Source organism: Acanthopagrus latus, chromosome 1 (genome assembly GCF_904848185.1).
Source record: "Acanthopagrus latus isolate v.2019 chromosome 1, fAcaLat1.1, whole genome shotgun sequence".
Taxonomy (NCBI): domain Eukaryota; kingdom Metazoa; phylum Chordata; class Actinopteri; order Spariformes; family Sparidae; genus Acanthopagrus; species Acanthopagrus latus.
In genome coordinates, this window is record NC_051039.1 from 6914434 (window position 1) to 6939741 (window position 25308).

At 43.7% G+C, this 25308-nt stretch overlaps 3 protein-coding genes across 6 annotated transcripts; 1 reads left to right on the forward strand and 2 right to left on the reverse strand.

Annotated features, from left to right (window-relative positions):
* Nucleotides 1-1116: 1116 nt before the first annotated feature.
* Nucleotides 1117-7311, reverse strand: LOC119027178 (cytochrome P450 3A40-like). 2 transcript variants are annotated; one of them, XM_037112134.1, is made up of 13 exons: nt 7157-7311; nt 6965-7058; nt 4571-4623; nt 4234-4333; nt 4025-4138; nt 3707-3795; nt 3464-3612; nt 3219-3346; nt 3064-3139; nt 2812-2972; nt 1918-2144; nt 1570-1732; nt 1117-1211 (listed from the first exon to the last, which is right to left on the reverse strand). In XM_037112134.1, exons 1-13 carry the CDS (start codon nt 7225-7227, stop codon nt 1122-1124), a joined length of 1515 nt encoding a protein of 504 aa, XP_036968029.1. In that variant the 5' UTR covers nt 7228-7311; the 3' UTR covers nt 1117-1121. The 2 variants fall into 2 exon arrangements, with proteins under 2 accessions (XP_036968029.1, XP_036968038.1); XM_037112143.1 differs by lacking the exons at nt 6965-7058; nt 7157-7311 and adding an exon at nt 4773-4835.
* A 1101-nt stretch (nt 7312-8412) lies between these two features.
* Nucleotides 8413-19855, forward strand: LOC119027190 (cytochrome P450 3A30-like). 3 transcript variants are annotated; one of them, XM_037112156.1, is made up of 14 exons: nt 8413-8554; nt 8702-8795; nt 8917-8969; nt 9473-9572; nt 9802-9915; nt 10007-10095; nt 15140-15288; nt 16140-16267; nt 17040-17115; nt 17217-17377; nt 17661-17728; nt 18080-18238; nt 18491-18653; nt 18762-19855. In XM_037112156.1, exons 1-14 carry the CDS (start codon nt 8484-8486, stop codon nt 18849-18851), a joined length of 1515 nt encoding a protein of 504 aa, XP_036968051.1. In that variant the 5' UTR covers nt 8413-8483; the 3' UTR covers nt 18852-19855. The 3 variants fall into 3 exon arrangements, with proteins under 3 accessions (XP_036968051.1, XP_036968060.1, XP_036968068.1); XM_037112165.1 differs by having other exon boundaries at nt 8702-8790; XM_037112173.1 differs by having other exon boundaries at nt 8421-8790.
* LOC119027172 (cytochrome P450 3A40-like) lies at nt 19696-24926 on the reverse strand. The gene is made up of 13 exons (XM_037112122.1): nt 24768-24926; nt 24583-24676; nt 23234-23286; nt 22917-23016; nt 22704-22817; nt 22511-22599; nt 22268-22416; nt 21976-22103; nt 21797-21872; nt 21542-21702; nt 20630-20856; nt 20323-20485; nt 19696-20025 (listed from the first exon to the last, which is right to left on the reverse strand). The coding sequence occupies exons 1-13, from the start codon at nt 24836-24838 to the stop codon at nt 19936-19938; spliced, it is 1515 nt and encodes a 504-aa protein (XP_036968017.1). The 5' UTR covers nt 24839-24926; the 3' UTR covers nt 19696-19935.
* Between the last annotated feature and the right edge of the window lie 382 nt (nt 24927-25308).

Here is a 25308-nt window from a genome sequence, read left to right on the forward strand (position 1 = left end):
TTTTTTTAATACCACCACAATTATTTGACATTTTTGTTGCTAATTACTTCACAAATTAAGATTAAGATTTGTTTAGCTCACAAACCATAAAAAGAGCTCATAAAATATTGTTTTCTTATAAATTAAACTGACAAACCGTTATATATGAGCAGTTGAATGAATGAATTAATGTATGAATTACTTTATTTTGAACCAAAATTTAAAACAATGTCCTAAAAATCAAACAAAACAAAATTAACAGCGTCCGAAAAGTATCAGGTAGAAGTAAAACTTATATATCTCAACTCTACCCCTTTCTAAATGTTCTTCTTTTAACTTGAATATTAATTCAACACATTGTCACATTTATTTACAGCTAATATACATGTAATTATCCTCAGTTTATTTGCCACCCAGTTGAATAGATAACTAACCATCCTAGATAAATTACGATCCAAATATCCACCCAGTGTTACAAAATAAATGGGAACCATTAATATTTGCATCCTTTGCAAAATAGCTAAAAATGTGTCATAGTAACAGGAGACATTTTTCTGTTTGACTTATTTTACTTTTACTACATTATACTAATTAGACTTACATACTTACACAAGATTTGAAAGCAGAACTTTTAAGCAATATTGTGTGATGTTGTCAATTGATCTGAATACGTCATTTACCACGGACGTTTTTATTTCAGTGCCATATTTTCCACGGGATGGAAAGAAAAACATGAACACCTGCAAAATATAATGGAAGACCTGGGCACAAATATCAGGACGTCCTATGTTAAATCTTTAACTGAGAAATGATGATTTAACAGTCAAGTGTTGAGATGATAACGGGTGGAGCTGTTGTGTGGCATTAAAGTATATGGTGCAATGGTTTTTGTGAGTTTGTGTCTCAGTCATGCTGCTGTAGCTTTGTAGCTATAACATTAATCAGTTCACAAATAAGAATGACTGCATATGAGAAAAATCCAAACTGTCCTTTATTGTTACCACACGACTTACAAATGATCAGACTGTCTCGCAGTGTAGCATGAATATTGATTAAAAAGCTTCACAGGAACAAAAAAGAGAAGTAACTCTACAGATAAAATAACATTGTGTTAATTCACAAGAGCTCTGCAACTTGTTTTTTTAGCACGAGGGTTCAGTACGTGGCACCAGCTTCAGTTTGATCGGTCGCTTTGGCATCACCAGGCCCTGGATGTCCATCTCAAGGGGCACCTGGCAGGAAAGTGAAGAGGAAAAGAAGTGTGAGCAATGTCAACAATTCATTAACCTCTGCCTTGTTTTTCTCAAATCTGCAAACAACTGGCAGTATCACAGGGGTTATAAACCTCATGCAAAGAGCACTGAGCTTATTGAATGTGCTATTTAGCAAGTACCTTATCATGTTTGTCCTAATTCAACTGAGATGGTGGATTTTGATCTTTGAACAAACAGATCTTTATAAAACCATTGACTGGCTACCTTTGGCATTATGTAATTCTTGGCATCACTATCAAACTTTCAACGAATAACATTTGGACATCATAAAAAAGCAATCAACAGGCAGTGTAAAGTTCAACATCTGTGGTCTCACCTCAGTCTCCTTACACCGGGCGAAGCTGTACTTCTGGAGGATCTCCACCAACGCAAGTTTCATCATCACCAGAGCAAATCGCATCCCGATGCAGTTCCTTGGCCCTGCCCCGAAAGGCATGTATGTGTATGGATCAAATGTCTCCTTGTTCTCCTTGCTGAACCTGCAGATGCACACACACAAACACACACACACACACACACACACACACACACACACACACACACACACACACACACACACACACACACACACACACACACAAACACACACAAAATAATGTATTGATAACCTGATGAGCTCAGGCCTTCTCCGCTGCTGTTTTGGTAAACTAACTCTTCTCTATACCTCTCGGGTTTGAACGCCTCCGGGTCGGGCCACAGGTCTGGGTTTCGGTGCAGGGGCCATGTGGGCACCATGACAACCATACCCTTTGGAATCACAAGCCCATTTATCTCCACAGTTGCCTTGGCCACACGCTCCAGACGTGAAAGGATGGGGTACAAACGTAGAGACTCGTTGATGACGCAGTCTAGATACTCCATCTGCATCAGAGCCTGGTACTCAATTGGAGCCTAGCCAAACATATAAAAAGACACAAAAGGGATACAGGTGGAGGTAACAAGAGAAGAGAGTGATATACTGTTTACAATTTTAATATCCAGCAATTGGTGTAATAAATTGCATCATAGCTCTTAAGCTTAAAAAATTTCAGGAAAATGTAAATATCTTTCTCTTTCTAAAGTGGGATTTTGAGGTGTGGAACATTTGTCCAAAATCCAAAATCAGATGTTTTTTTTATATCAAAATAAGTTTTGGGAAATACACTTAATACCACTCCCAGGTCTGTCCACAAAAAGACTGCTGATGACTGCTATTGTTGCCTGCCAGATGTGTCAATAAACATGTTAGCCATTTCAACTTAAGTTGATAATACAGTATGGTTTTGTCAACTTGATGTGTAGTTTCTCTGCCTCCTAGTGGCCAAAATCCAATGAAAGCAGCTTCAAATGAAATATTCAGGCTTGAAATGTTGCTCAAATATATTTCTGTTGAACATATAAATCAAAAACAATGGGACATCATGAACTTACTACGCAACATTTTTGTCAACATGACTGTCATGATGGCATCTGAGGACGTACTGCGGAATTTTGTTGATTTGTGAAAAGAATACAGAATATGAAAATGAATCCTGAACCCCTTCTTCCTCAAACCACGCTCACTACCCTCTCAGTGTACCTTCTCAGGGAAGGTGGCGTCGATCTCCTCCTGCAGCCGTTTCATGATGTGAGGGTTTAAGGCCAGATTGTAAGCCACAAAGCAGAGAGAGCTGCTGGTTGTTTCATAGCCAGCAAACAGGAAAATCATTGCTTGAGAGAGGATCTCATGATCGCTTAAACCTGGGAAGATAGCATAAAAAAAATTGACTTAGAATAGCTCTAAGTTGTGTAAATAGAAACTCTAACACATGTGTGTGTTTGTGTGTGTCACCTTTATCCTGCTCTACTCCACTGGGGTCCTTGTTGTTTTGGGAGACAATCATCAACTGAAGGAAATCCACTCGACCCTATGAGTAGACATATGTTTGTATATATGTGATTGTGCTTGATGCACATACACAAACGCACACACACAGACAGAAATACCTTCTGTTTGCTGGTCTCTCGGTTGGACTTGATCTTCTGCAGTGCAGTGTAAAAGAAGTCTGTGACAGACTTGGGGAAGAAAGAAAACTCCATCTTTTCAAAAACAGGAGCCATGAAGGGGAAGAAAGCTGGAGCAAAGCAGAAAGCAACACATTCATCAATTAAATACAGTAACTGTATCAACTGTAAACATTCACAGTGCAGCTATGTACTGATTGCTGCATTTAACAGAAATAGTTACGTACAAATAATAAGGATGAGAGGGTTGAAAAGGTCAAACTTCAGCATTTTCTTGATGTTAGTCACAAAGGGGTCTGATGGGTTGTTGAGTGAGTCAATGTCCACACTGAAGGATGTGCTGGTTACAATATCCATACTGTAAGGACCAAAGAACCTACAGAGCACACCAACAGGTCAGAGAAGTCTTGTCATACTTACAAAGAGTTATCTCTAAATTAAAGAATTGTGTCGGAGTTCAGTTTCCTTACTCCTTCAGCTCTAAGGGCTCGTCCTTGTCCGCCTTCTTTTTCATGCTGGTGAGCAGGGTAGCAGAGTGGTGCTTCATTATCCCAAACATCTGAGACACAGGCAGGGACAGATGGACAGAGAAACACTGTTAAACCAAACTGTAACAGACTGCTGCTGTTTTTGTTCTCCTTCTGGATTAGTGGTTCCCTACCCAGGATAGGTATGATGGTCACAGGGTGATAAAAAGGATACAGAAAGAAAAACATTTTTGTAACACATAATTATGTTTCTTTTCTGTTTCAAAGGGCAGAGGAGGTCCAGAGCAGAGGAGCACTTACCTCCTTCAGTCTTCCTGAGGTGAAGGAGGGAGAGAGGACACTGCGGATCCTCCTCCACTGATCGTCCTCAGCGATGGTCACAGCATCGTACAGTGGACCGTTCAGACGGAAATTCTGTAGTAGAGTAAGAAAACACCTGCCGATGATGATGAGACCTCAACTAAACCATAATAAGTGATTGATCTAATATAAGAAGTGAATGTGCATACTCTGCGATTGGTGAAGAGAGAGTAACACTCCTTTATCAGGACAGTTTTTATCATGGCAGGATCTGTGATACATAGCACCGGCTGACGGCTGTCAAAAATGCTAAATATGAAAACAATAGAAAAGAATATGTTTAGAGAAATAATAAAACACCAGGTGAGGTATTAGTGCAGTGAAACAGAAACTAGCCTTGTGAAGCTGGTGTCTGATATCAAAACACTTTATGCCAACAGACAAGCAGCTCTAAGGACAACAATCAGATGTGCATTACACACACACACACACACACACACACACACACACACACACACACACACACTGTACAACTTGTAGACTTACCCCCACGTTGGCCCATATTTCTTGAAGCAATTTTCGTCAAAGATAGTGAATCCCTGGGTACAAGAAAAGTGAAATACAGATCATGAATTGAACACCCCGCTTCAATTCACTTAAAAATCAAAGTAAGCTGAAATATTTAAATGTGTCAATTATAAACTGTCACAGGACTGACAAGGGCTGGACAATTTAATCAATATTATACCTTTATCGTGATATTAGACAATATGTCATCTTAGATTAGACAGGTCTTCAACTCCCACCTCTGGGAGAGCTTTGACCAGATCCCGAGGGAGGCTGGGGACATTTAGTCCGAATGGACCATGTTCTCCACATCCATTGTTGATGCGGGTGTTCGAAGCTGTGGCCATAAGGTCTCTGGTGCCTGTCGTGGAGGCAATCCCTGAACCCGGTGGTGGACACCGGAAGTAAGGGATGCTGTCAAGCTGAAGAAAGAGTGCTATTCAGTCTGGTTGGCTCAAGGGACCCCTGAGGCAGCTGGCGGATACCGGCAGGCCAAGTGTGCGGCAGCACAGACGGTCACGGAAACAAAAGCTCGGGTCTGGGAAAAGTTCGGTGAGACCACGGAGGAGGACTACTGGTCGGCCTCAAGGAAATTCTGGCAAACCATCTGGCACCTCAGGAAGGTGGAGCAGTCCTCCACCAACACTGTTTACGGTGGAGGTGGGGAGCTGTTGACCTCGACTGGGGATATCGTCGGGCAGTGGAAGAAATACTTTGAGGATCTCCTCAATCCCACTGACACGCCTTCCATAGAGGAAGCAGAGGCTGGGGACTCAGAGGTTGATTCATTCATCACTCAAGCCGAAATCACTGTGGTAGTTCGGAAGCTCCTCAGTGGCAAGGCACCGGGGGTGGATGAGATCCGCCCTGAGTACATCAAGTCTCTGGATGTTGTAGGGCTGTCTTGGCTGGAACATCTCTGCAGCATCGCATGGCAGTTGGGGACAGTGCCTCTTGACTGGCAGACCGGGGTGGTGGTCCCTCTATTCAAAAAGGGGGACCGGAGGGTGTGTTCCAGCTATCAGGGGATCACACTCCCCTGCCTCCCTGGGAAAGTCTATTCCAGGGTACTGGACAGGAGAATTCAGCCGATAGTCGAACCTCGGACTAAGGAGGAACAATGCGGTTTTCGTCCTGGCCGTCGAACGCTGGACCAGCTCCATACCCTCTGCAGGGTGCTCGAGGGTTCATGGGGGTTTGCCCAACCGGTCCACATGTGTTTTGTGGACTTGGAGAGGGCATTCGACCGTGTCCCTTGTGCCATTGCGTGGGTGGTGCTTCGGGACTACGGGGTCAGAGGCCCTCTGCTAAGGGCTGTACGGTCCCTGTACAACTGTAGCAGGAGCCTGGTTTGCATTGCCGGCAGTAAGTCAGACCTGTTCCCAGTGCATGTTGGACTCAGACAGGGCTGTCCTTTGTCGCCAGTTCTGTTCATTATTTTTATGGGCAGAATCTCTAGGTGCAGCCAGGGGCCAGATGGGGTCTGGTTCGGGAACCACTGGATTTCATCTCTGCTTTTTGCAGACGATGTTGTGAGGTGTTGTGAGGTGCCACCAAGCCACCTCAGCTTCCTTTCCTTGGGATGCCTTCCTCAGGAGGTGTTTCTGGCATGCCCCACTGGGAGGAGACCCTGTGGAAGACCCGGGGAGAGGGAAGTTTGGGTGGTGCTGCTTAGACAGCTGCCCCTGCGACATCGCCCCGGATAAGCAGAAGAAAATGGATGGGTGGATGGATGGGAAATTAATTCAAATCAATCCTTAACAATTGCTGTATTGTAGGCAACTGGACATTTTTTTCAGTTTTCTTGAGGACATTTCACCTCTCATTCAAAAGGCCTCTGCAGTTCTACCTCTACAGCCTCTTGGATGAGAGGTGAAACGACTTCAAGAAACTGAAACGAGTCCAGTTGCCTACAATACAGCAGTACAGCAAGTACCATGACCTGGACAGCTGAGAACCCTCATCACTCCTTAGCAATTTTACTGAATTATCTGGAGTAAACAGAAGTCATTTCTTACAACAGCCTCCATTTACAACGGAGACAGTTGAAATGGTGCCTAAAGATGCATCTCCAGTAATAAAAGGTACGTACACTGTTCAAACCACACTGGGAGATTTTTCTCATACACGCACTACATGAGGCATTTTATCTTGTCAATAAGCATATCTTACATTAAAAAGAAAAGACAATAGTTTCACTGTTTCACTGCAAATCTTAGTGTTATACTACTTAATTCTGATAATGATATTGACTACAAATATTTAATGTTTCATCTTCATCAAGTGTTCCATTGCACCACTATTTACCTTGCTAAGCCTCTACATGTTGGTAAAAATATGACACATTGAATCTGAAAAGTTATGTTTACCAACCTTTCTATATGCCAGCATAGTGCCGAAAAAAGGGACTGGTTTGGGACCAGGGATTCCCATTTTCTTAAATGTTCCATATGGCCAGCAGGCGTACCTGTGCAAAACAAACAAAAACCACAGTTAGAAGAGGTTTTTTCTCTTTTTTTTCATACACACTGGCAAAGACATATACAATGTAATACAAATACTTACACAAATAACAGTGTGATGAGAGTAACCAGTAGGGTCCACGTCTCAGCGGAGAAATACATGAGGTAGCCCATCTTTGCAGGTTTTCTATCCTCTATAGATGGCAGCTCAAGTTCCACTAATGCCTCAAATCACAAGCAGCTCCTTTTATTTCCTGCTACACAGACCTATTGCGTGATTAGGGCAAGTGTGTGAGAGTTGAACCACTGACAGCTGGGGCACGTACGGTGAATCATTGACCAAGCAGTATTCATGATCATCATGTTTTACATACCCTGTCATCTGCAAAGTGGCAATATTTTTAACCTAGATTATCATATCGCTTGTGTTGTGAAAAAAAACACAATTTTCATGCAACATCTTTCAGTGATAGATTATATCTATGTATTTATGAATTGTATAAATTTCTAGTACAACTGAACAAAACAAAAAACACAACCCACATGAAAATGTTTTTTCTCAACTCTATGTAGAGAAATGAACTAAGGTGAATGGATGTCATATTGTTTTAAATAGTCACATTAATCTCATTCTGTGATCACTTGCAGACATGTCCAGACATAAACCATACCCAGACGCATTTTTTTTTTTTTCCCATTCAAGTTTGCGTGTTTCCCTCTTCCTGTGTTGCGGCAGGTGAAGAGGAAAAGTATGGAAGACCGAGATCAAAAATGAATAAATAAATAACACAGTATAATAAATGTATTTGCCATCAAAAGCATCAAAAATATGTTTCATATTTGTGCCCATGTTTATTTTTTTCCATATCAATTCTCCTATCATTTCAATTTCCTGTGAATGATTTTACTTTATTTATCAAGTTATGTGTATTTATTTATCTATTATTTGCGCCCTGTGATGTCAATCAGCCAATAGGCAAAAATGTACCCTATGTTACACGGTGAACAACAGCCAGAAATGCATGAAGACATGTAAAAAGATGATAGAGAAAGTCATATGTTTAAGGACATAAATTGGGAGAAAATGTGAAGGGAAAAAAATAATAAATGGAAAATTACAGTACAGTGAATAAAAAGTGGATTTATGAAAAGGCAAATTTATACAGAACCACAACTAGCAGTGTATGTCACATTTTATGAATTAATGAATGCCTACATTTCATTTTTAGTGTTATTTCTGGTTCATTTATCTATTGAGTAATTTATGTGATTTTATTAGTATTTTTGATATTGTCAGTTTCGGTCCTCCATAGCAGAGTCAGAGTTTATATAACAGGGAGGGTGTGCAATCATGTGTTGTGGACATGCAGACAGAGTTCAGTTCAGTGCAGAGTTGAGATCACAACAGTGCGGTCGAGCAACAGAGAGCCATGGACTACCTGCCTTTCTTCTCTTTAGAAACATGGATTCTGCTGATCACATGTATCGGTGTATTTGTAATGTAAGAGTGTTACGTTCGATTGATTTTAGTCAAAGTACTTGAGGTGAAATTGGTCGCTTAAAATAATGCACTGATCATTAAACTTTTTCCTTTCAAGTTAACTGTAATTTGATACTATTTAAAGGTGTGATGTAATGTTGTGAACAGGTATGGCAAAGGGACTCACAAGACATTTGAGAAGTTGGGGATCCCGGGTCCCAAGCCGATCATGTACTGGGGAACAGTTGGCAGGCACAGTACTGTACATAAATCTTTAAAACTAAATGACCATAATTTCATGATTTCGGTCATATGAGTAAAATAATGAACTGTGTTGGTGAAGATACAATTATGTAATTTGAAAATGTATTCTCTGTTACAAGGTTTACTACTTAGATGACAAGGAGTGTGCAAAAAAGTATGGGAGAGTGTGGGGGTGAGTAAATGCTCTCATGTGGCACAATGTTAACACACTGTAAGAAATAACCCTACGCTCAAGAAATACCTATGCCCAAAACATTTACTTTGAGTATTTTAATTCAATAGAAATGTTTCGTCTAATTCTGCTACACGAGAATTACATTCCACAATATGTTTATGTTGAAGTTCCCCTTAACTTTATGTTATATTTGAATAAACACATAAGGTTTATGAACAAGTCTTAATTAATTTACTTTAATCAGACTAAGTAATTTAAATCATTTACATTCACTAAACATGATATAAAAACTTTGTGTTAAATGTGACACTTTACATTGAACTTTTGTAGTTTGCATATGTAATCAAAACTCATAAATTAAACATAGATTAAAGTTAATATTTTAGGTATAATTATTGTTAGTTGTGTTCAACACCAAACCACATGATTTTAAGCTTTGCCAAAGTGTTTAGTAGGTTTTGACCCCAGATCCTCTCACATGTGTTTGTGTAAATGTCCAGAGGATATGAGTTAGTGAAGCCTGTGCTAGCTGTGATGGACCCTGACATGTTGAAAACCATCCTGGTGAAGGAGTGCCTGACCCACTTTACCAACCGGCGGGTGAGAACTGGCACATATTAACAAACACAGGGTACAAAAGACATAATGTAATGTGATCCTTTGTACACTAATTAGAGCAAACTATGTCACCTTCAAAAGGAACTTGTGAGAATGTTTTTGAGATGGGAAATCAAATACTGGCCAATCATGGTTATTACACTGGTTACACTTATAATTGTGAACCCAAACATGCATAAACTCAGGTGTGCTGACCGCTCTGCTCCTTTAGAACTTCCTCCTGAATGGGGAGCTCTATGATGCTGTGAATCTTGCTGAGGATTATCAATGGAGACGGCTTCGTAACATCCTCTCTCCTAACTTCACCTCTGGCCGTATAAAAGAGGTAAATTATCGATTTCACAAATTTTCCTCAACTTGTTTCATCTTCACGTTATGTACTTCTGTTAATGTTTTGCTTTTTTCCTTTTCCTAAGATGTTTAGCATCATGAAACATCATTCCCACAAGCTGACAACCTGCCTGCAGTCCAAAGCGCGCAATAATGAAGTCATAACTATGAAAGAGTGAGTAATAACTCGCTGTAAATTCTTAATATTAGATGAATCAAACTTAGTAATTTTTATTTTTTATTTAAAGTGATAGAACACCAACCAAGATGACCACCCGAGAAACAAACATGTTCATGTGTGAGCTTTAGAAGTGTTGTTGTCACGTTGGGGTTTAGGGGAAAACTATGGAAGGGAAAATGTGGACCTAAACGCAGTACACTTGAGGCAGAGATGGGGATGAACAAACGTAAGGCGAGCTTTATTAAAAAAGCTGATTACAAAAAACAAAAGCAGGCAAAAATTCAACAGGCAAAGTAGCAAACAAGAATCAGACAGGTAAAGTAACAACTTAAAGGGCAAGACAAAGTAGCAAACAAAATTCAAAGTTCAACTCAAACATAAAAAAAACTCAAAACCAAAAACATACCGAGCATGGACAGGAACATGGAACATGGAACATGGAACATGGAACATGGAGCATGGAGCATGGAGCATGGAGCATGGAGCATGGAGCATGGAGCATGGAACCGCAAACAGAAAGCAATGACTGGACAAAGAGTGAGGGGAAACACAGAGACTAAATACACAGACACTAATGACATGACGAGGCACAGGTGAGGAGAGAGGAGGAAGGAAACCAGGTGTGATGATGAGGGGGAGGAGCACAGAGGAACAGACCAGGAGGGAACAAGACAACAGACAGAGGGAGCCAGAGGGAAGAACATAGGAGAAACTTAAAGGACACATGAGGGCAAGGAACATCAAAACATGAGACACAAGACATGGAACATCAAAACATGAGACACAAGACATGGAACATCAAAACATGAGACACAAGACATGGAAAAAGCAAAACATAACACAAGACAAGATACAAATATGTAAATCAAATACAAGAAGCCAAAAACCAGAAACAAGAACAAACAAACCAAAAGTCATGACAGAACCCCCCCCTTAAGGGACAGCTCCCAGATGTCCCTCAAGACATACATTTAAAGTCCAAATGAAGCCGGGAGGTTGGAGGGGGTCAGGAGGAGGGCCAGAGTCAAAGCCGGGAGGGTGGAGGGGGTCAGGAGGAGGGCCAGAGTCGAAGCCGGGAGGGTGGAGGGGGTCAGGAGGAGGGCCAGAGTCAAAGCCGGGAGGGTGGAGGGGTTCAGGGGGAGGACCAAGGTTCAAATAAACAAGGTGGAGGCGAGAACTGGGGCCCACTGGGAACCAGGGACGTGGACTGAGGCGCAGGCTGGAACCTGCTGGAGACCGGTGACCAAGGCGTAGGCGCTGTCTCAGACTCGCTGGAGGCCGGCGACGAAGGCGTAGACGCGGCCTTGAACTCGCCGGAGGGCGACGACGAAGGCGTAGGCGCGGCCTTGAACTCGCCGGAGGGCGACGACGAAGGCGTAGGCGCGGCCTTGAACTCGCCGGAGGGCGACGACGAAGGCGTAGGCGCGGCCTTGAACTCGCCGGAGGGCGACGACGAAGACGTAGGCGTGGCCTTGAACTGGCCGGAGGGCGACGACGAAGGCGTAGGCGTGGCCTGGAACTCGCCGGAGGGCGGCGACGAAGGCGTAGGCATAGGCGAAGGCGAAGGCGAAGGCGAAGGCGTAGGTGCGGGCTGGGACCCCCTGGAGGCTGGTGGCGAAGGCGAAGGCGAAGGCAAAGGCGTAGGTGCTGCCTGGAACTCGCTGGAGGCTGATGGCGAGGACGTAAGCGCTGGAGGCTGGTGACCACAGGCGTAGGCGAGGGCTGGAACCCGCTGGAGGCTGGCGGCAAAAGCGTGGGCTGAGACCCACAGGTGACCAGACCACTGGCTGGGAAACCCTCCAGGGCCTGGGCCGGACCACCGACGGAGTTTTGCCGGGAGCTGGTGGCCTGGGAGCCGATGAAGGGTCTCTGGCAATAAATGACCTCGGCCGGACCCCTGACCGAGGAGCGGGCACTGGACTCGGCCGGGTCTCCGACCGAGGAGCAGGCACTGGACTTGGCGTGGGACTCGGCCGGGCCTCCGACCGAGGTGCAGACACAGGACTTGGCGTGGGACTCGGCCGGGCCTCCGACCGAGGTGCAGACACTGGACTTGGCGTGGGACTCGGCCGGGCCTCCGACCGAGGTGCAGACACTGGACTTGGCGTGGGACTCGGCCGGGCCTCCGACCGAGGTGCAGGAGCAGGCGCAGGACCTGGCGTGGGACTCGGCCGGGCCTCCGACCGAGGTGCAGGAGCAGGCGCAGGACCTGGCGTGGGACTCGGCCGGGCCTCCGACCGAGGTGCAGGAGCAGGCGCAGGACCTGGCGTGGGACTCGGCCGGGCCTCCGACCGAGGTGCAGGAGCAGGCGCAGGACCTGGCGTGGGACTCGGCCGGGCCTCCGACCGAGGTGCAGGAGCAGGCGCTGGACCTGGCGTGGGCCTCGGCCGGTCCTCCGACCGAGGAGCAGGAGCAGGCTCTGGACCTGGCGTGGGCCTCGGCCGATCCTCCGACCGAGGAGCAGGAGCAGGCTCTGGACGTGGCGTGGGCCTCGGCCGATCCTCCGACCGAGGAGCAGGAACAGGCGCTGGACCTGGCGTGGGCCTCGGCCGGTCCTCCGACCGAGGTGCATGAACAAGACGTGGCGTGGGCCTCGGTCGGTCCTCCGACCAAGGTGCATGAACAAGACGTGGCGTGGGCCTCGGCCGGTCCTCCGACCGAGGTGCAGGAACAAGACGTGGCGTGGGTCTCGGCCGGTCCTCCGACCGAGGTGCAGGAACAAGACGTGGCGTGGGCCTCGGCCGGTCCTCCGACCGAGGAGCATGAACAAGACGTGGCGTGGGCCTCGGCCGGTCCTCCGACCGAGGTGCATGAACAAGACGTGGCGTGGGCCTCGGCCGGTCCTCCGACCGAGGAGCATGAACAAGACGTGGCGTGGGCCTCGGCCGGTCCTCCGACCGAGGTGCATGAACAAGACGTGGCGTGGGCCTCGGCCGGTCCTCCGACCGAGGTGCATGAACAAGACGTGGCGTGGGCCTCGGCCGGTCCTCCGACCGAGGTGCATGAACAAGACGTGGCGTGGGCCTCGGCCGGTCCTCCGACCGAGGTGCATGAACTGGCCTCGGCCGGTCCTCCGACCGAGGTGCAGGAACTGGCCTCGGCCGGTCCTCCGACCGAGGTGCAGGAACTGGCCTCGGCCGGTCCTCCGACCGAGGTGCAGGTACAGGCCTCGGCCGGTCCTCCGACCGAGGTGCAGGTACAGGCCTCATCTGGACCGCCGACTGAAAACCACTGGCTGGTGTCGACCGGACCACCGACTGGGGGCCACTGGCTGGTGTCGACCGGACCGCCGACTGGGGGCCACTGGCTGGTGTCGACCGGACCGCCGACTGGGGGCCACTGGCTGGTGTCGACGGGGTTGAGACTGAGGCCTGGACTGGGAGCTCGGCTGTGGCTGAGGCTGAGGCCTGGGCTGAGAGCTCGGCTGTGGCTGAGGCTGCGGCCTGGGCAGGAAGCTCGGCTGTGGCTGAAGCTGCGGCCTGGGCAGGAAGCTCGGCTGTGGCTGCGACCTGGGCTGGAAGCTCGGCTGTGGCTGTGGCCTGGACTGGAAGCTCGGCTGTGGCTGCGGCCTGGGCTGGAAGCTCGGCTGTGGCCTGGGCTGGAAGCTCGGCTGTGGCTACGGCTGTGGCTGCGGCCTGGGCTGTGAGCTTAGCTGAGGCTGAGGCCTGGGCTGGAAGCTCGGCTGTGGCTGCGGCCTGGGCTGTGAGCTTAGCTGAGGCTGAGGCCTGGGCTGGAAGCTCGGCTGTGGCTGCGGCTTGGGCTGTGGCTTGGGCTGTGGCTGCGGCTGCGGCCTGTGCTGGGAGCTTTGCTGTGGCTGTGGCTGTGGCTGAGGCCCCTGAGCCTGACTTCAGGGAGCCAGGACGTGGACGGGTTCGTCGCTTTCTCGGTGGGGGCACTTTGAAGGCAAGCCGGGTTCCCCAAAAAGGAGATACTTCGGCTGTGGCATGGACTGAGGCTGGAGCTGTGGCATGGGCTGAGGCATGGGCTGAGGCTGGAGCTGAGGCATGGCCTTGGGCTGGTAGCTTGGCTGTGACTGAGGCATGGGCTGAGTCGTAGGCTTGAAAGAAAAGTTTGCTAGCCGCTATCTGCCGAGCCCTGCTGGTGGGGTTATTAACAAAGTCCTGGTACCAACGGATTATCTCAATGCCATTAACTGCTCGGTCCATTTTATAAGTCCCAGTCATTCTGTCAGGTTGGGGTTTAGGGAAAACGAGCATGGACAGGAACATGGGCAGGAACATGGACGAGAGCAAGAACAGGAGCGTAGACCAGAGACAGGTATCAGCAAACAGAATACACGAGACAGAATCCACTAGACAGAATACAATGACTGGGCGAGGAGTGAGGGGAAACACAGAGACTAAATACACAGACACTAATGACATGACGAGGCACAGGTGAGGAGAGAGGAGGAAGGAAACCAGGTGTGATGATGAGGGGGAGGAGCACAGAGGAACAGACCAGGAGGGAACAAGACAACAGACAGAGGGAGCCAGAGGGAAGAACATAGGAGAAACTTAAAGGACACATGAGGGCAAGGAACATCAAAACATGAGACACAAGACATGGAACATCAAAACATGAGACACAAGACATGGAACATCAAAACATGAGACACAAGACATGGAAAAAGCAAAACATAACACAAGACAAGATACAAATATGTTAATCAAATACAAGAAGCCAAAAACCAGAAACAAGAACAAACAAACCAAGAGTCATGACAGTTGTTAGGTGGAGTTTGTTACCTTTGGGCTGTTATTGTCTTGTGCTGAGCTAACGACCGCCGGTTTTATATTTACCCCACAGACGAGTGTATCAGTTGGCAAGAAAGCAGTTTTTTAGCTGTTTTTTCATATTGTTGAACTGTTCATTCAAGAAATTAGACACAAACAAAGATTTCTCATTCATTTTCAAATATTTCTGGAAATTGATGCAGAGATTAAATTAGATAACTCATTTGCCCCTAACTAAGGAAACTCTATCTGTGGTACAGGAATTAACCACTTATCACTGATTTGTTTATTGTCTGTTCCAGCTTCTTTGGAGCCTATACTATTGATGTGATGGCGAGCTGTGTGTTCAGTGTGGATATGGACTCAATCAGCAACCCTTCAAGTCCAAGTCCCTTCATCACCCATCTCTCCAAGCTGTTCAGATTTTCCCTAATACCTTTCATGTTCGCAGGTACTATCTGTGATCTAAAGTGACATCTGTAGCATAAGTGACATGTCTATGACTTTTTTGATTACAAGTCATGTCAAGATCCTATATAAAGAAGGCAATCTTAACGAAAAGCTCAACCCATGTAGAAATGTGCACAGTCTGTTTGCAGAAACTAGGTCATTAAGGAGCCTTTGGGACCTCTGTAAAGTTGCTATGTCACAAATATACGGTCAATACCCTCAGCGACGGTAATAGATCTGCTCGGTGGAAAAGCGTCTTTTAGCTTCTAGGCGGAGGTGCAGGTAGACCTCCCTGCAGTCACTCTGCCTGTCCACCCTCCCTAGCCCAGAGACACAGCTGTGAGCCAAAGGAGTTGGTGTGTTTAAAGAGGAAAGTACAGCTGGAAATCTGTGCATCACCACTGGCAGCGCACACATAAATGCACACTATTGGCGAAGGCAACTTGCCTAGGTTACAGCATTAGCTCTGCTTGGAGTTTATGTTCAACTAAAAATCAGCCTTTACTTTGCAGATTGGAGGCTGCATGGCAGCCAAAGTATCACATTTTGAAATGTATGGTTTATTTTATCAGCCATTGGATAAAACAAATATATTTCCAATTCTCAGAAAAATGCTTGATCTTAGATACAATAATCGACCAGGCCAATAATCCCTCAATCCAGAGTATACAGTGCACACACACAGTGCATTTGCTCACTGCTGCAGGAGAATATGAGAAAGATATTGTATTTTTTGAACACTAACGCATATAAACTTTTCCTAGTAGACACCCTTAATAAAAGTATGAATCTGAAAAAGAGCATAACGTGGGACCTTTAATTTATCATTTTTACCCCCCTTTGCCTTGTCAGCATGGTTTCCCATATTTCTCCCTATCTTGGAGCTGCTGGGAGTCTCCCTCTTCCCAAGGTCCACTACTACTTTCTTTAAAGCGCTTGTGGAGAAGGTCAGAGCAGAACGCAATGGGAGCTCACAGCAGGTCAGGAAAAAAAACACAACTAGGTGTGTGCAAAATGGTCAAAATATTCAATAGCAGTATGACAAATCTTACTGTCTGGCATTGTTTTTATTGTTCACTTTGTGTTACTCTCATGATTGAAAATGGCAATACGTTTTAAGTTTGATATATATGTATTTGTATAAGTATGTATGTATATATGATGATAAAGAATAATTTAACGAAATCCATTCGAAAAACCATCAACAGATAGTTGACTAAATCTTCTCAAAGTCTTTATGGTCTTTGGATGTTCAAATTTCTGTTTTTATTCTGCGTTATTTAAGGATGTCTCATCTTGACCTAAGATTTGATATTTCCATTTAATAGCATTGCTGGCCCTTTCCATTATTGCATACAATCGTCAACAATAGATAATGTATGATCGTTGGTGAGATGCTGTTTCTGAGGTCAAGAACAGGCTTTAAAAAACTGAAGCTTCAGCAAATATGGATAAGATGACCTGAATGTGCTCAGGAAAGGAAGGAAATTTGAAGTACGTGCAGACCATTTGCTGATATCAATCATGTAATATTATCCAAAGACGCCAATCAGACACTAAATCTTACAATTAAAGTAATTCATTGCACAAAAAATTCCTAATATTCAAAAATCCACTAAAATTGCAACATAAAACAAAATCTCTATTAGTCTTCAAATATATGTCATCTTATGGTATAATGTATATTGTCACACCACATGACAAATGCACACACGAACAGGTGAACATGCAAATTATCTGACCTGTTTTCAGAACTCAAGAGATTTTCTTCAAAACATGATTGACTATCAGACTGCCAGTGGACCCGAGAATCAAACACAAAATAAAGGTAACTACACGGTGATGCACACATTCATGCTCACATGTATTCACACCAAAGGTTCTGACACCTTCTGAATCTTCTCTCCGTTCATCCTGCCTTCCTAACAGGCCTCACTGATCATGAGATCATCTCACAAGTAACAATGCTTGTGTTCGCTGGTTACGAGACGAGCAGCACCACCCTCACTTTACTGGCCTACAGTTTGGCACGAAACCCTGAAGTGATGAAACGCTTGCAAGCGGAGATAGACTCCACTTTCCCTAATAAGGTAAAGCACACGTTTTTGGTACAGGAGTCGACTCAGAGCTCACACATGTCCTTAATGACTCTGTAAGCACACTCCCACACAGAGTGTGTTAGTTAGAACTGAAGAAGCCTCTTGGATGAGAGGTGAAACGTCTTCAAGATACTGAAACATGTCCAGTTGCCTACAATACAGCACCTGGATTTGCCATGACCTGGATGAATGAGACCCTACATCAACATTCTCTCTGTTTCATTTTCTCGATGAAACTTAAAGATAAAACATGTGAATCGTGTCAACTCTGCAGGGTCCGATCCAATATGAAGCTCTGATGCAGATGGAGTACCTAGACAGTGTTGTCAGTGAGGGTCTGAGGTAATGTGCCAATTTTCATGTGCTAGATGACGTCTCAACAGACTAGACTGACGATGTAATGTTAGGTCAAGAAGTTTTCATAGTAAATACAATAAAGTACAGGACTGCTGGAGTTATCCATCCAATGTCTGGCAAGATGTTTTAGTCGAGACCAACATGTTGCACCCCTGGAAACAAGAAGAAGAATTGTTAGAAAAGAGGAAAGAGAATCTATCTACATTTGATTAGATAGGGCAGGGACTTGAAAACAAGGGCTTGAAACCTATCCAGCCAACAATAGGTTAGTGAGACAAGTATTCAGTCTGATAAAGACATTCACTATTTTTAAGCATATTTTTGTTTTGTCAACAGATTCTACCCTCCAGCTGGCCGTCTGGAGCGAATAGCCAAACAAACAGTCAAGGTCAATGGAGTTACAATCCCAAAAAACATGCTTGTTATGATTCCAGTCTACGCTCTGCACCATGACCCAGAGCTGTGGCCGGAGCCAGAGGAGTTCAAACCTGACAGGTACATTAAGTCTCCAGAGCAACTTTTAAGAAACTCTGATAATAAATATATATCTCTGGTTTCCCTAAAAACTCTTGATGTTTCATAATGATTTAATGTATTTTCTAATGGAGAGTGGTGTATGGCATTAGTAAAACAAAATAATGTAATTGTTTTGAATTGATCCTTTAGTCATTTGTATTAGTCCAATCACAGCCCTCAAAAGTCATGTAAGTTCTATTTGCTTGTGTTACGGTATGATTGTTTTTCAAGATTTAGTAAGCAGAACAAGCAGAACATCAACCAATACACCTATCTGCCATTTGGGCTCGGGCCGAGGAACTGCATCGGGATGCGTTTTGCTCTGGTGATGGTTAAACTGGCCTTGGTGGAAGTTTTACAGAACTACAGCTTCTCAGTCTGTGAGGAGACAGAGGTGAACATATTTAAATGACATCCTCAGGTTGATAAATTCCACATGATTGCTTTATATAATTTATATTAAGAGAGAATTTCTGATTAAGTGAATCTGTTCATTCCCCAGATTCCTTTGACAATGGATCCCCAAGGCAGTGTTGGACCCAAAAACCCAATCAAACTAAAGCTGGTGACGCGTTCGGTCGAGTGCAACTAGGGAGGACTTAGAGATGCGTCACTAAAGGCTGAACTGTCCTGGAGATTTGTAATTTTAGAAACTGACAAAGCTGCCTCAATGTACTACAATAAGCATTTCATCTGTACCTTTTATCTTTTGCTATGTCTGTTCTCATTCACATCGTATTACAATGAATCATGTTGATTTCTGGAGAACTGAATAACATGACTGGAATTCACATCACATGGACACAACCTTAAAAGAACTAACGACGAGGAAACCTTGGGTCCCATCCCTGCATTCGTGTGGATGCCACTTGACATGCACCACCCACCCATACACCGTTGGTGGCCAAGCACACAGATGGAGGACTGAGCGTTCATTGTACTTGGTTCTGACCTGTCTTGGCATGTAAACTGGACCTCTGGGGTATCCTGTGCCGTCTGGCAACACAGCACTGGCGGAGGTTCCTGTGAGTCATGTCGTTTGTGAGGTGGGGCCTTCATGGATCTAATTTTTCCGGCACTTACATACATTATACTATTTAGACTTACATACTTACACAAGATTTAAAAGCAGAACTTTTAAGCAAGAGTAATTGTGTGATGTTGTTTTTATTTCAGTGCCATATTTTCCATGAGATGGAAAGAAAAACATGAACACCTGCAAAATATAGGACGTCCTTTGTTAAATCTTTAACTGAGAAATGATGATTTAACAGTCAAGTGTTAAGATGGTAATGGGTGGAGCTGTTGTGTGGCATTAAATATATAATATATGGTGCAATGGTTTTTGTGTGTTTGTGTCTCAGTCATGCTGCTGTAATCAGTTGTAGCTTTGTAGCTATAACATTAATCAGTTCACAAATAAGAATGACTGCATATGAGAAAAATCCAAACTGTCCTTTATTGTTACCACACGATTTACAAATGATCAGACTGTCTCGCAGTGTAGCATGAATATTGATTAAAAAGCTTCACAGGAACAAAAAAGAGAAGTAACTCTACAGATGAACACAAAACCTATTACTACCATGAACAAAATAATGACAAACATACATTGTGTTAATTCACAAGAGCTCTGCAACATAGTTAAATTGATCATCCTTCATCCTGTTGTTTTTTTAGCACGAGGGTTCAGTACGTGGCACCAGCTTCAGTTTGATCGGTCGCTTTGGCATCACCAGGCCCTGGATGTCCATCTCAAGGGGCACCTGGCAGGAAAGTGAAGAGGAAAAGAAGTGTGAGCAATGTCAACATAAACCAATCATGCAAAGAGCACTGAGCTTATTGAATGTGCTATTTAGCAACCACCTTATCATGTTTGTCCTAATTCAACTGAGATGGTGGATTTTGATATTTGAACAAATATATCTTTATAAAACCATTGACTGGCTACCTTTGGCATTATGTAATCCTTGGCATCACTATTAAACTTTCAACGAATAACATTTGGACATCATAAAAAAGCAATCAACAGGCAGTGTAAAGTTCAACATCTGTGGTCTCACCTCAGTCTCCTTACACCGGGCGAAGCTGTACTTCTGGAGGATCTCCACCAACGCAAGTTTCATCATCACCAGCGCAAATCGCATCCCGATGCAGTTCCTTGGCCCTGCCCCGAAAGGCATGTATGTGTATGGATCAAATGTCTCCTTGTTCTCCTTGCTGAACCTGCAGATGCACACACACACACACACACACACACACACACACACACACACACACACACACACACACAGAAAATAATGTATTGATAACCTGATGAGCTCAGGCCTTCACTGCTGCTGTTTTGGTAAACTTAACACCTTTCTATACCTCTCGGGTTTGAACGCCTCCGGGTCGGGCCACAGGTCTGGGTTTCGGTGCAGGGGCCATGTGGGCACCATGACAACCATACCCTTTGGAATCACAAGCCCATTTATCTCCACAGTTGCCTTGGCCACACGCTCCAGACGTGGAGCGATGGGGTACAAACGAAGAGACTCGTTGATGACGCAGTCTAGATACTCCATCTGCATCAGAACCTGGTACTCAATTGGAGCCTAGCCAAACATATAAAAAGACACATTCATGATCGCTGTCAAGTCTTGCACATGTGATTCAGCAGAAGACCACCACTCTGTCATACTAGGTAAAGTTAACAACTACAACAAGCGGAGGTGTGCAGGTAGAGGTAACAAGCGAAGAGCACACTGTTACTGATATACCCTTTACAATTTCAATATCCAACAGTCTCATTGGTGTAACAAATTGCACCATAGCTCTTAATCGTTAAACATTTCAGGAAAATGTAAATATCTTGTAAATTCTAACATGGGATTTTGAGTAGCATACCATTTGTCCAAAATCCAAAATATATCAAAAGAAGTTTTGATAAATACACTCGATACCACTTGATGTGCAGTTTCTCTGCCTCCTAGTGGCCAAAATCCAATGAAAGTGTCTTCAAATGAAATATTCAGGCTTGAAATGTTGCTCAAATAAATCAAAAACAATGGGACATCAATGAACTTAATGCGTAACATTTATGTCATCATGACTGTCATGACTGCATCTGAGGATGTATTGTGGAAATTTGTATGATTTTTGAAAAGAAAATGTTAAACAAACAAGGGTTTGTCATCTGTTTTTACAGTTCATGTTATTATGTTCTTTTGTTATATTCATATGAAAATGAATCCTGAACCCCTTCTTCCTCAAACCACGCTCACTACCCTCTCAGCGTACCTTCTCAGGGAAGGTGGCGTCGATCTCCTCCTGCAGCCGTTTCATGATGTGAGGGTTTAAGGCCAGATTGTAAGCCACAAAGCAGAGAGAGCTGCTGGTTGTTTCATAGCCAGCAAACAGGAAAATCATTGCTTGAGAGAGGATCTCATGATCGCTTAAACCTGAGAAGATAGCAAACAAACAAATGATTTAGAATAGCTTTAAGTTGTGTAAACAGAAATTCTGACACTATATGTGTGTGTTTATGTGTGTCACCTTTATCCTGCTCTACTCCACTGGGGTTCTTGTTGTTCTGGGAGTCAATCATCAACTGAAGGAAATCCACTCGACTCTGTAAGTGGACATATGCATGTATATATATGAAAAAAATTGATTATATTTCTGACTGTGCTTGATGCACATACACAAACGCACACACACACAGACAGAAATACCTTCTGTCTGCTGGTCACTCGGTTGGACTTGATCTTCTGCAGTGCAGCGTAAAAGAAGTCTGTGACAGACTTGGGGAAGAAAGAAAACTCCATCTTTTCAAAAACAGGAGCCATGAAGGGGAAGAAAGCTGGAGCAAAGCAGAAAGCAACACATTCATCAATTAAATACAGTAACTGTATCAACTGTAAACATTCACAGTACAACAGCTATCTTTTATAGATACTGTTGATTAAGCTGCCAGGTGAAGGACAAAAGCACAAATTGCTGCATTAAACAGAAGTAATTACGTACAAATAATAAGAATGAGAGGATTGAAAAGGTCAAACTTCAGCATCTTCTTGATGTTAGTCACAAAGGGGTCTGATGGGTTGTTGAGTGAGTCAATGTCCACACTGAAGGATGTGCTGGTTACAATATCCATACTGTAAGGACCAAAGAACCTACAGAGCACACCAACACGTCAGAGAAGTCTTGTCATACTTACAAAGAGTTATCTCTAAATTAAAGAATTGTGTCGGAGTTCAGTTTCCTTACTCCTTCAGCTCTAAGGGCTCGTCCTTGTCCGCCTTCTTTTTCATGCTGGTGAGCAGGGTAGCAGAGTGGCGCTTCATTATCCCAAACATCTGAGACACAGGCAGGGACAGATGGACAGAGAAACACTGTTTAACACAGACCTTCCTGAAAATTATTATTTTCAACATGTTTTAAAGGGCAGAGGAGCACTTACCTCCTTCAGTCTTCCTGAGGTGAAGGAGGGAGAGAGGACACTGCGGATCCTCCTCCACTGATCGTCCTCAGCGATGGACACCGCATCGTACAATTCCCCGTTCAGACGGAAATTCTGTAGTAAGAAAAGACCTGCTGTTGATGACGAGACCTCAACTAAAATGCAGCAACCATAACAAGTGATTGATGTAATATAAGAAGTGAATGTGCATACTCTGCGATTGGTGAAGAGAGAGTAACACTCCTTTATCAGGACAGTTTTTATCATGGCAGGATCTGTGATACACAGCACCGGCTGACGGCCGTCAAAAATGCTAAATATGAAAACAGCAGAAGAGAATATGTTTAGAAAGATAATAAAAGACCAGGTGAGGTATTAGTGCAGTGAAACAGAAACTAGCCTTGTGAAGGTGGTGACAAGCAGTGCACACACACACACACACACACACACACACACACACACACACACACACACACACACACACACACACACACACACACACACACACACTGTACAACTTGTAGACTTACCCCCACGTTGGCCCGTATTTCTTGGAGCAATTTTCGTCAAAGATAGTGAAACCCTGGGTACAAGAATAGTGAAATACAGATTATGGATTGAACACCCCGCTTCAATTCACTTGAAATCTAAGTGAGCGGAATATTTAAATGTCTAAATTATAAACAGTCCCACTTACGTAACCCACATTCCGTACCCACTAGAGCTGGGCAATTTCATCATTATTATAGCTTTATCGTGATGTTAGACTATGTATCGTCTTAGATTAGACAGTTCTACTGTTCTGCTTGTTCTAATACTTGATTTTACCCACTTAATCGTCGTTTCCACGTAAAAATCATTTATCAAAAATCTCATTGTGTTAATATTCTATGAAAGTAACAAAAGTGCTCCCTACAATATCGTCAGTTTCAAAAATCAAGATATTTGGTCAAAACTATTATCATCTTTATTAGATATTAGGCTATTTGTAAAATGGGAACTTCTAGGGTCAAAGTGTAGTACCACAACAAATAGAGAAGGAAATAAGGCTAAAAAAAAAAAGGTTATGAATTGCCCCTTTTCAAGTTTAATCCTGGGAAATTCAGCCCTTAACAATTCTAAGTGCTGCATCGTAGGCAACTGGACTTTGTTTCAGTTTTCTTGAAGACATTTCACATCTCATTCAGAATGCCTCTTCAGTTCTGCCTCTACAGCCTCTTGGATGAGAGGTGAAACGTCTGGAGAAACTGAAATGAGTCCAGTTGTGTACGATACAGCATTTAGAAGTACCATGACCTGGATAACTAAGAACCTTCATCAGTCCTCAGCAATGTCTCTGGATTATCTGGAGTAAACAGAAGTCATTTCTCACAATGATTTACATCCATTTACAACTTACTTAAGCTAAAGGCGGAGACAGTTGAAATGGTGCCTAAAGGCTGTAAGATGCATCTTCAATAATAAAAGATATGTACACTGTTCAAATCCCACTGGGGGATTTTTCTCATACATACACTACATGGGACATTCTATTTTGTCAACAAGCATAGCCAACATAGAATAGAAAAGATGATAGTTTCACTGTTTAGATATTAATGTCATACTACTTAATTTTTTGAAAGCACAATAAAAACTTTCATAAGAAAGAAAGAAAAGACTTCCACTCAATATTATCTTTACTACCAAGAAAAGATTCATTCAAAGCTTTAAACAAATAAAGGAAACAGTAATGTATCTATGACAGAATTTTAAAGATATTTACTACAAATATTTAATGTTTCGTCTTTGTCAAATGTTTCATTGCACCACTATTTATGCTAAGCCTCTACATGAGGGTATAAATGTGACACATTGAATCTGAAAAGTGATGTTTACCAACCTTTCTATATGCCAGCATAGTGCCAAAAAAAGGGACTGGTTTGGGACCAGGGATTCCCATTTTCTTAAATGTTCCATATGGCCAGTAGGCGTACCTGTGCAAAACAAACAAAAAACACAATAAAAAGAGATTATTTTTATCATACACACTGGCAAACACATATAGAATACAATACAAATACTTACACAAATAACAGTGTGATGAGGGTAACCAGTAGGGTCCACGTCTCAGCAGAGAAATACAGGAGGTAGCCCATCTTTGCAGGTTTTCTGTCCTCTATCAAGGGCGGCTCAAGTTCCACTAATGCCTCAAACCACAAGCAGCTCCTTTTATTTCCTGCTACACAGACCTATTGCGTGATTAGGGCAAGTGTGTGAGAGTTGAACCACTGGCAGCTGGGGCACGTACGGTGAATCATTGACCAAGCAGTATTCATGATACTTGTGTTTTACACGCCATGCAATTTTTGTAACCTGGATTATTTTATTGCTTGATAACACGCAAAGTTCACGAGACATCTTTCAGTAATAGATAATATTAATCTATTTATATTTTATATCATTTTCTAGTACAGCTGAACAAAATACAAACACAAACCAACATGAAACCATTTTTTTTCCCTAACTGTATGTAGAGAAATGAACTAAGGTGAATGGATATCACATTGTTTTCTATAGACACATTTATTGTCTTCCTGTGATCACTCATAGACATGTCCAGACATAA

What these genes read in the sequence shown, in the direction of transcription:
- LOC119027178 (XM_037112134.1), bottom strand. Translation starts at nt 7,227, where the DNA reads ATGGGCTACCTCATGTATTTCTCCGCTGAGACGTGGACCCTACTGGTT. An exon ending in GAGCCCTTAGAGCTGAAGGA is followed by an intron (nt 3,613 to 3,706) that starts GTAAGGAAACTG and finishes TGTGCTCTGTAG; the next exon opens with GTTCTTTGGTCCTTACAGTA. An exon ending in GAGAGACCAGCAAACAGAAG is followed by an intron (nt 3,140 to 3,218) that starts GTATTTCTGTCT and finishes GTCTACTCATAG; the next exon opens with GGTCGAGTGGATTTCCTTCA.
- LOC119027190 (XM_037112156.1), top strand. Translation starts at nt 8,484, where the DNA reads ATGGACTACCTGCCTTTCTTCTCTTTAGAAACATGGATTCTGCTGATC. An exon ending in AAGTATGGGAGAGTGTGGGG is followed by an intron (nt 8,970 to 9,472) that starts GTGAGTAAATGC and finishes GTAAATGTCCAG; the next exon opens with AGGATATGAGTTAGTGAAGC. An exon ending in GCAATGGGAGCTCACAGCAG is followed by an intron (nt 16,268 to 17,039) that starts GTCAGGAAAAAA and finishes ACCTGTTTTCAG; the next exon opens with AACTCAAGAGATTTTCTTCA.
- LOC119027172 (XM_037112122.1), bottom strand. Translation starts at nt 24,838, where the DNA reads ATGGGCTACCTCCTGTATTTCTCTGCTGAGACGTGGACCCTACTGGTT. An exon ending in TCCTCTCATTCTTATTATTT is followed by an intron (nt 22,104 to 22,267) that starts GTACGTAATTAC and finishes GCTTTGCTCCAG; the next exon opens with CTTTCTTCCCCTTCATGGCT. An exon ending in ACGCCACCTTCCCTGAGAAG is followed by an intron (nt 20,857 to 21,541) that starts GTACGCTGAGAG and finishes ATGTTTGGCTAG; the next exon opens with GCTCCAATTGAGTACCAGGT.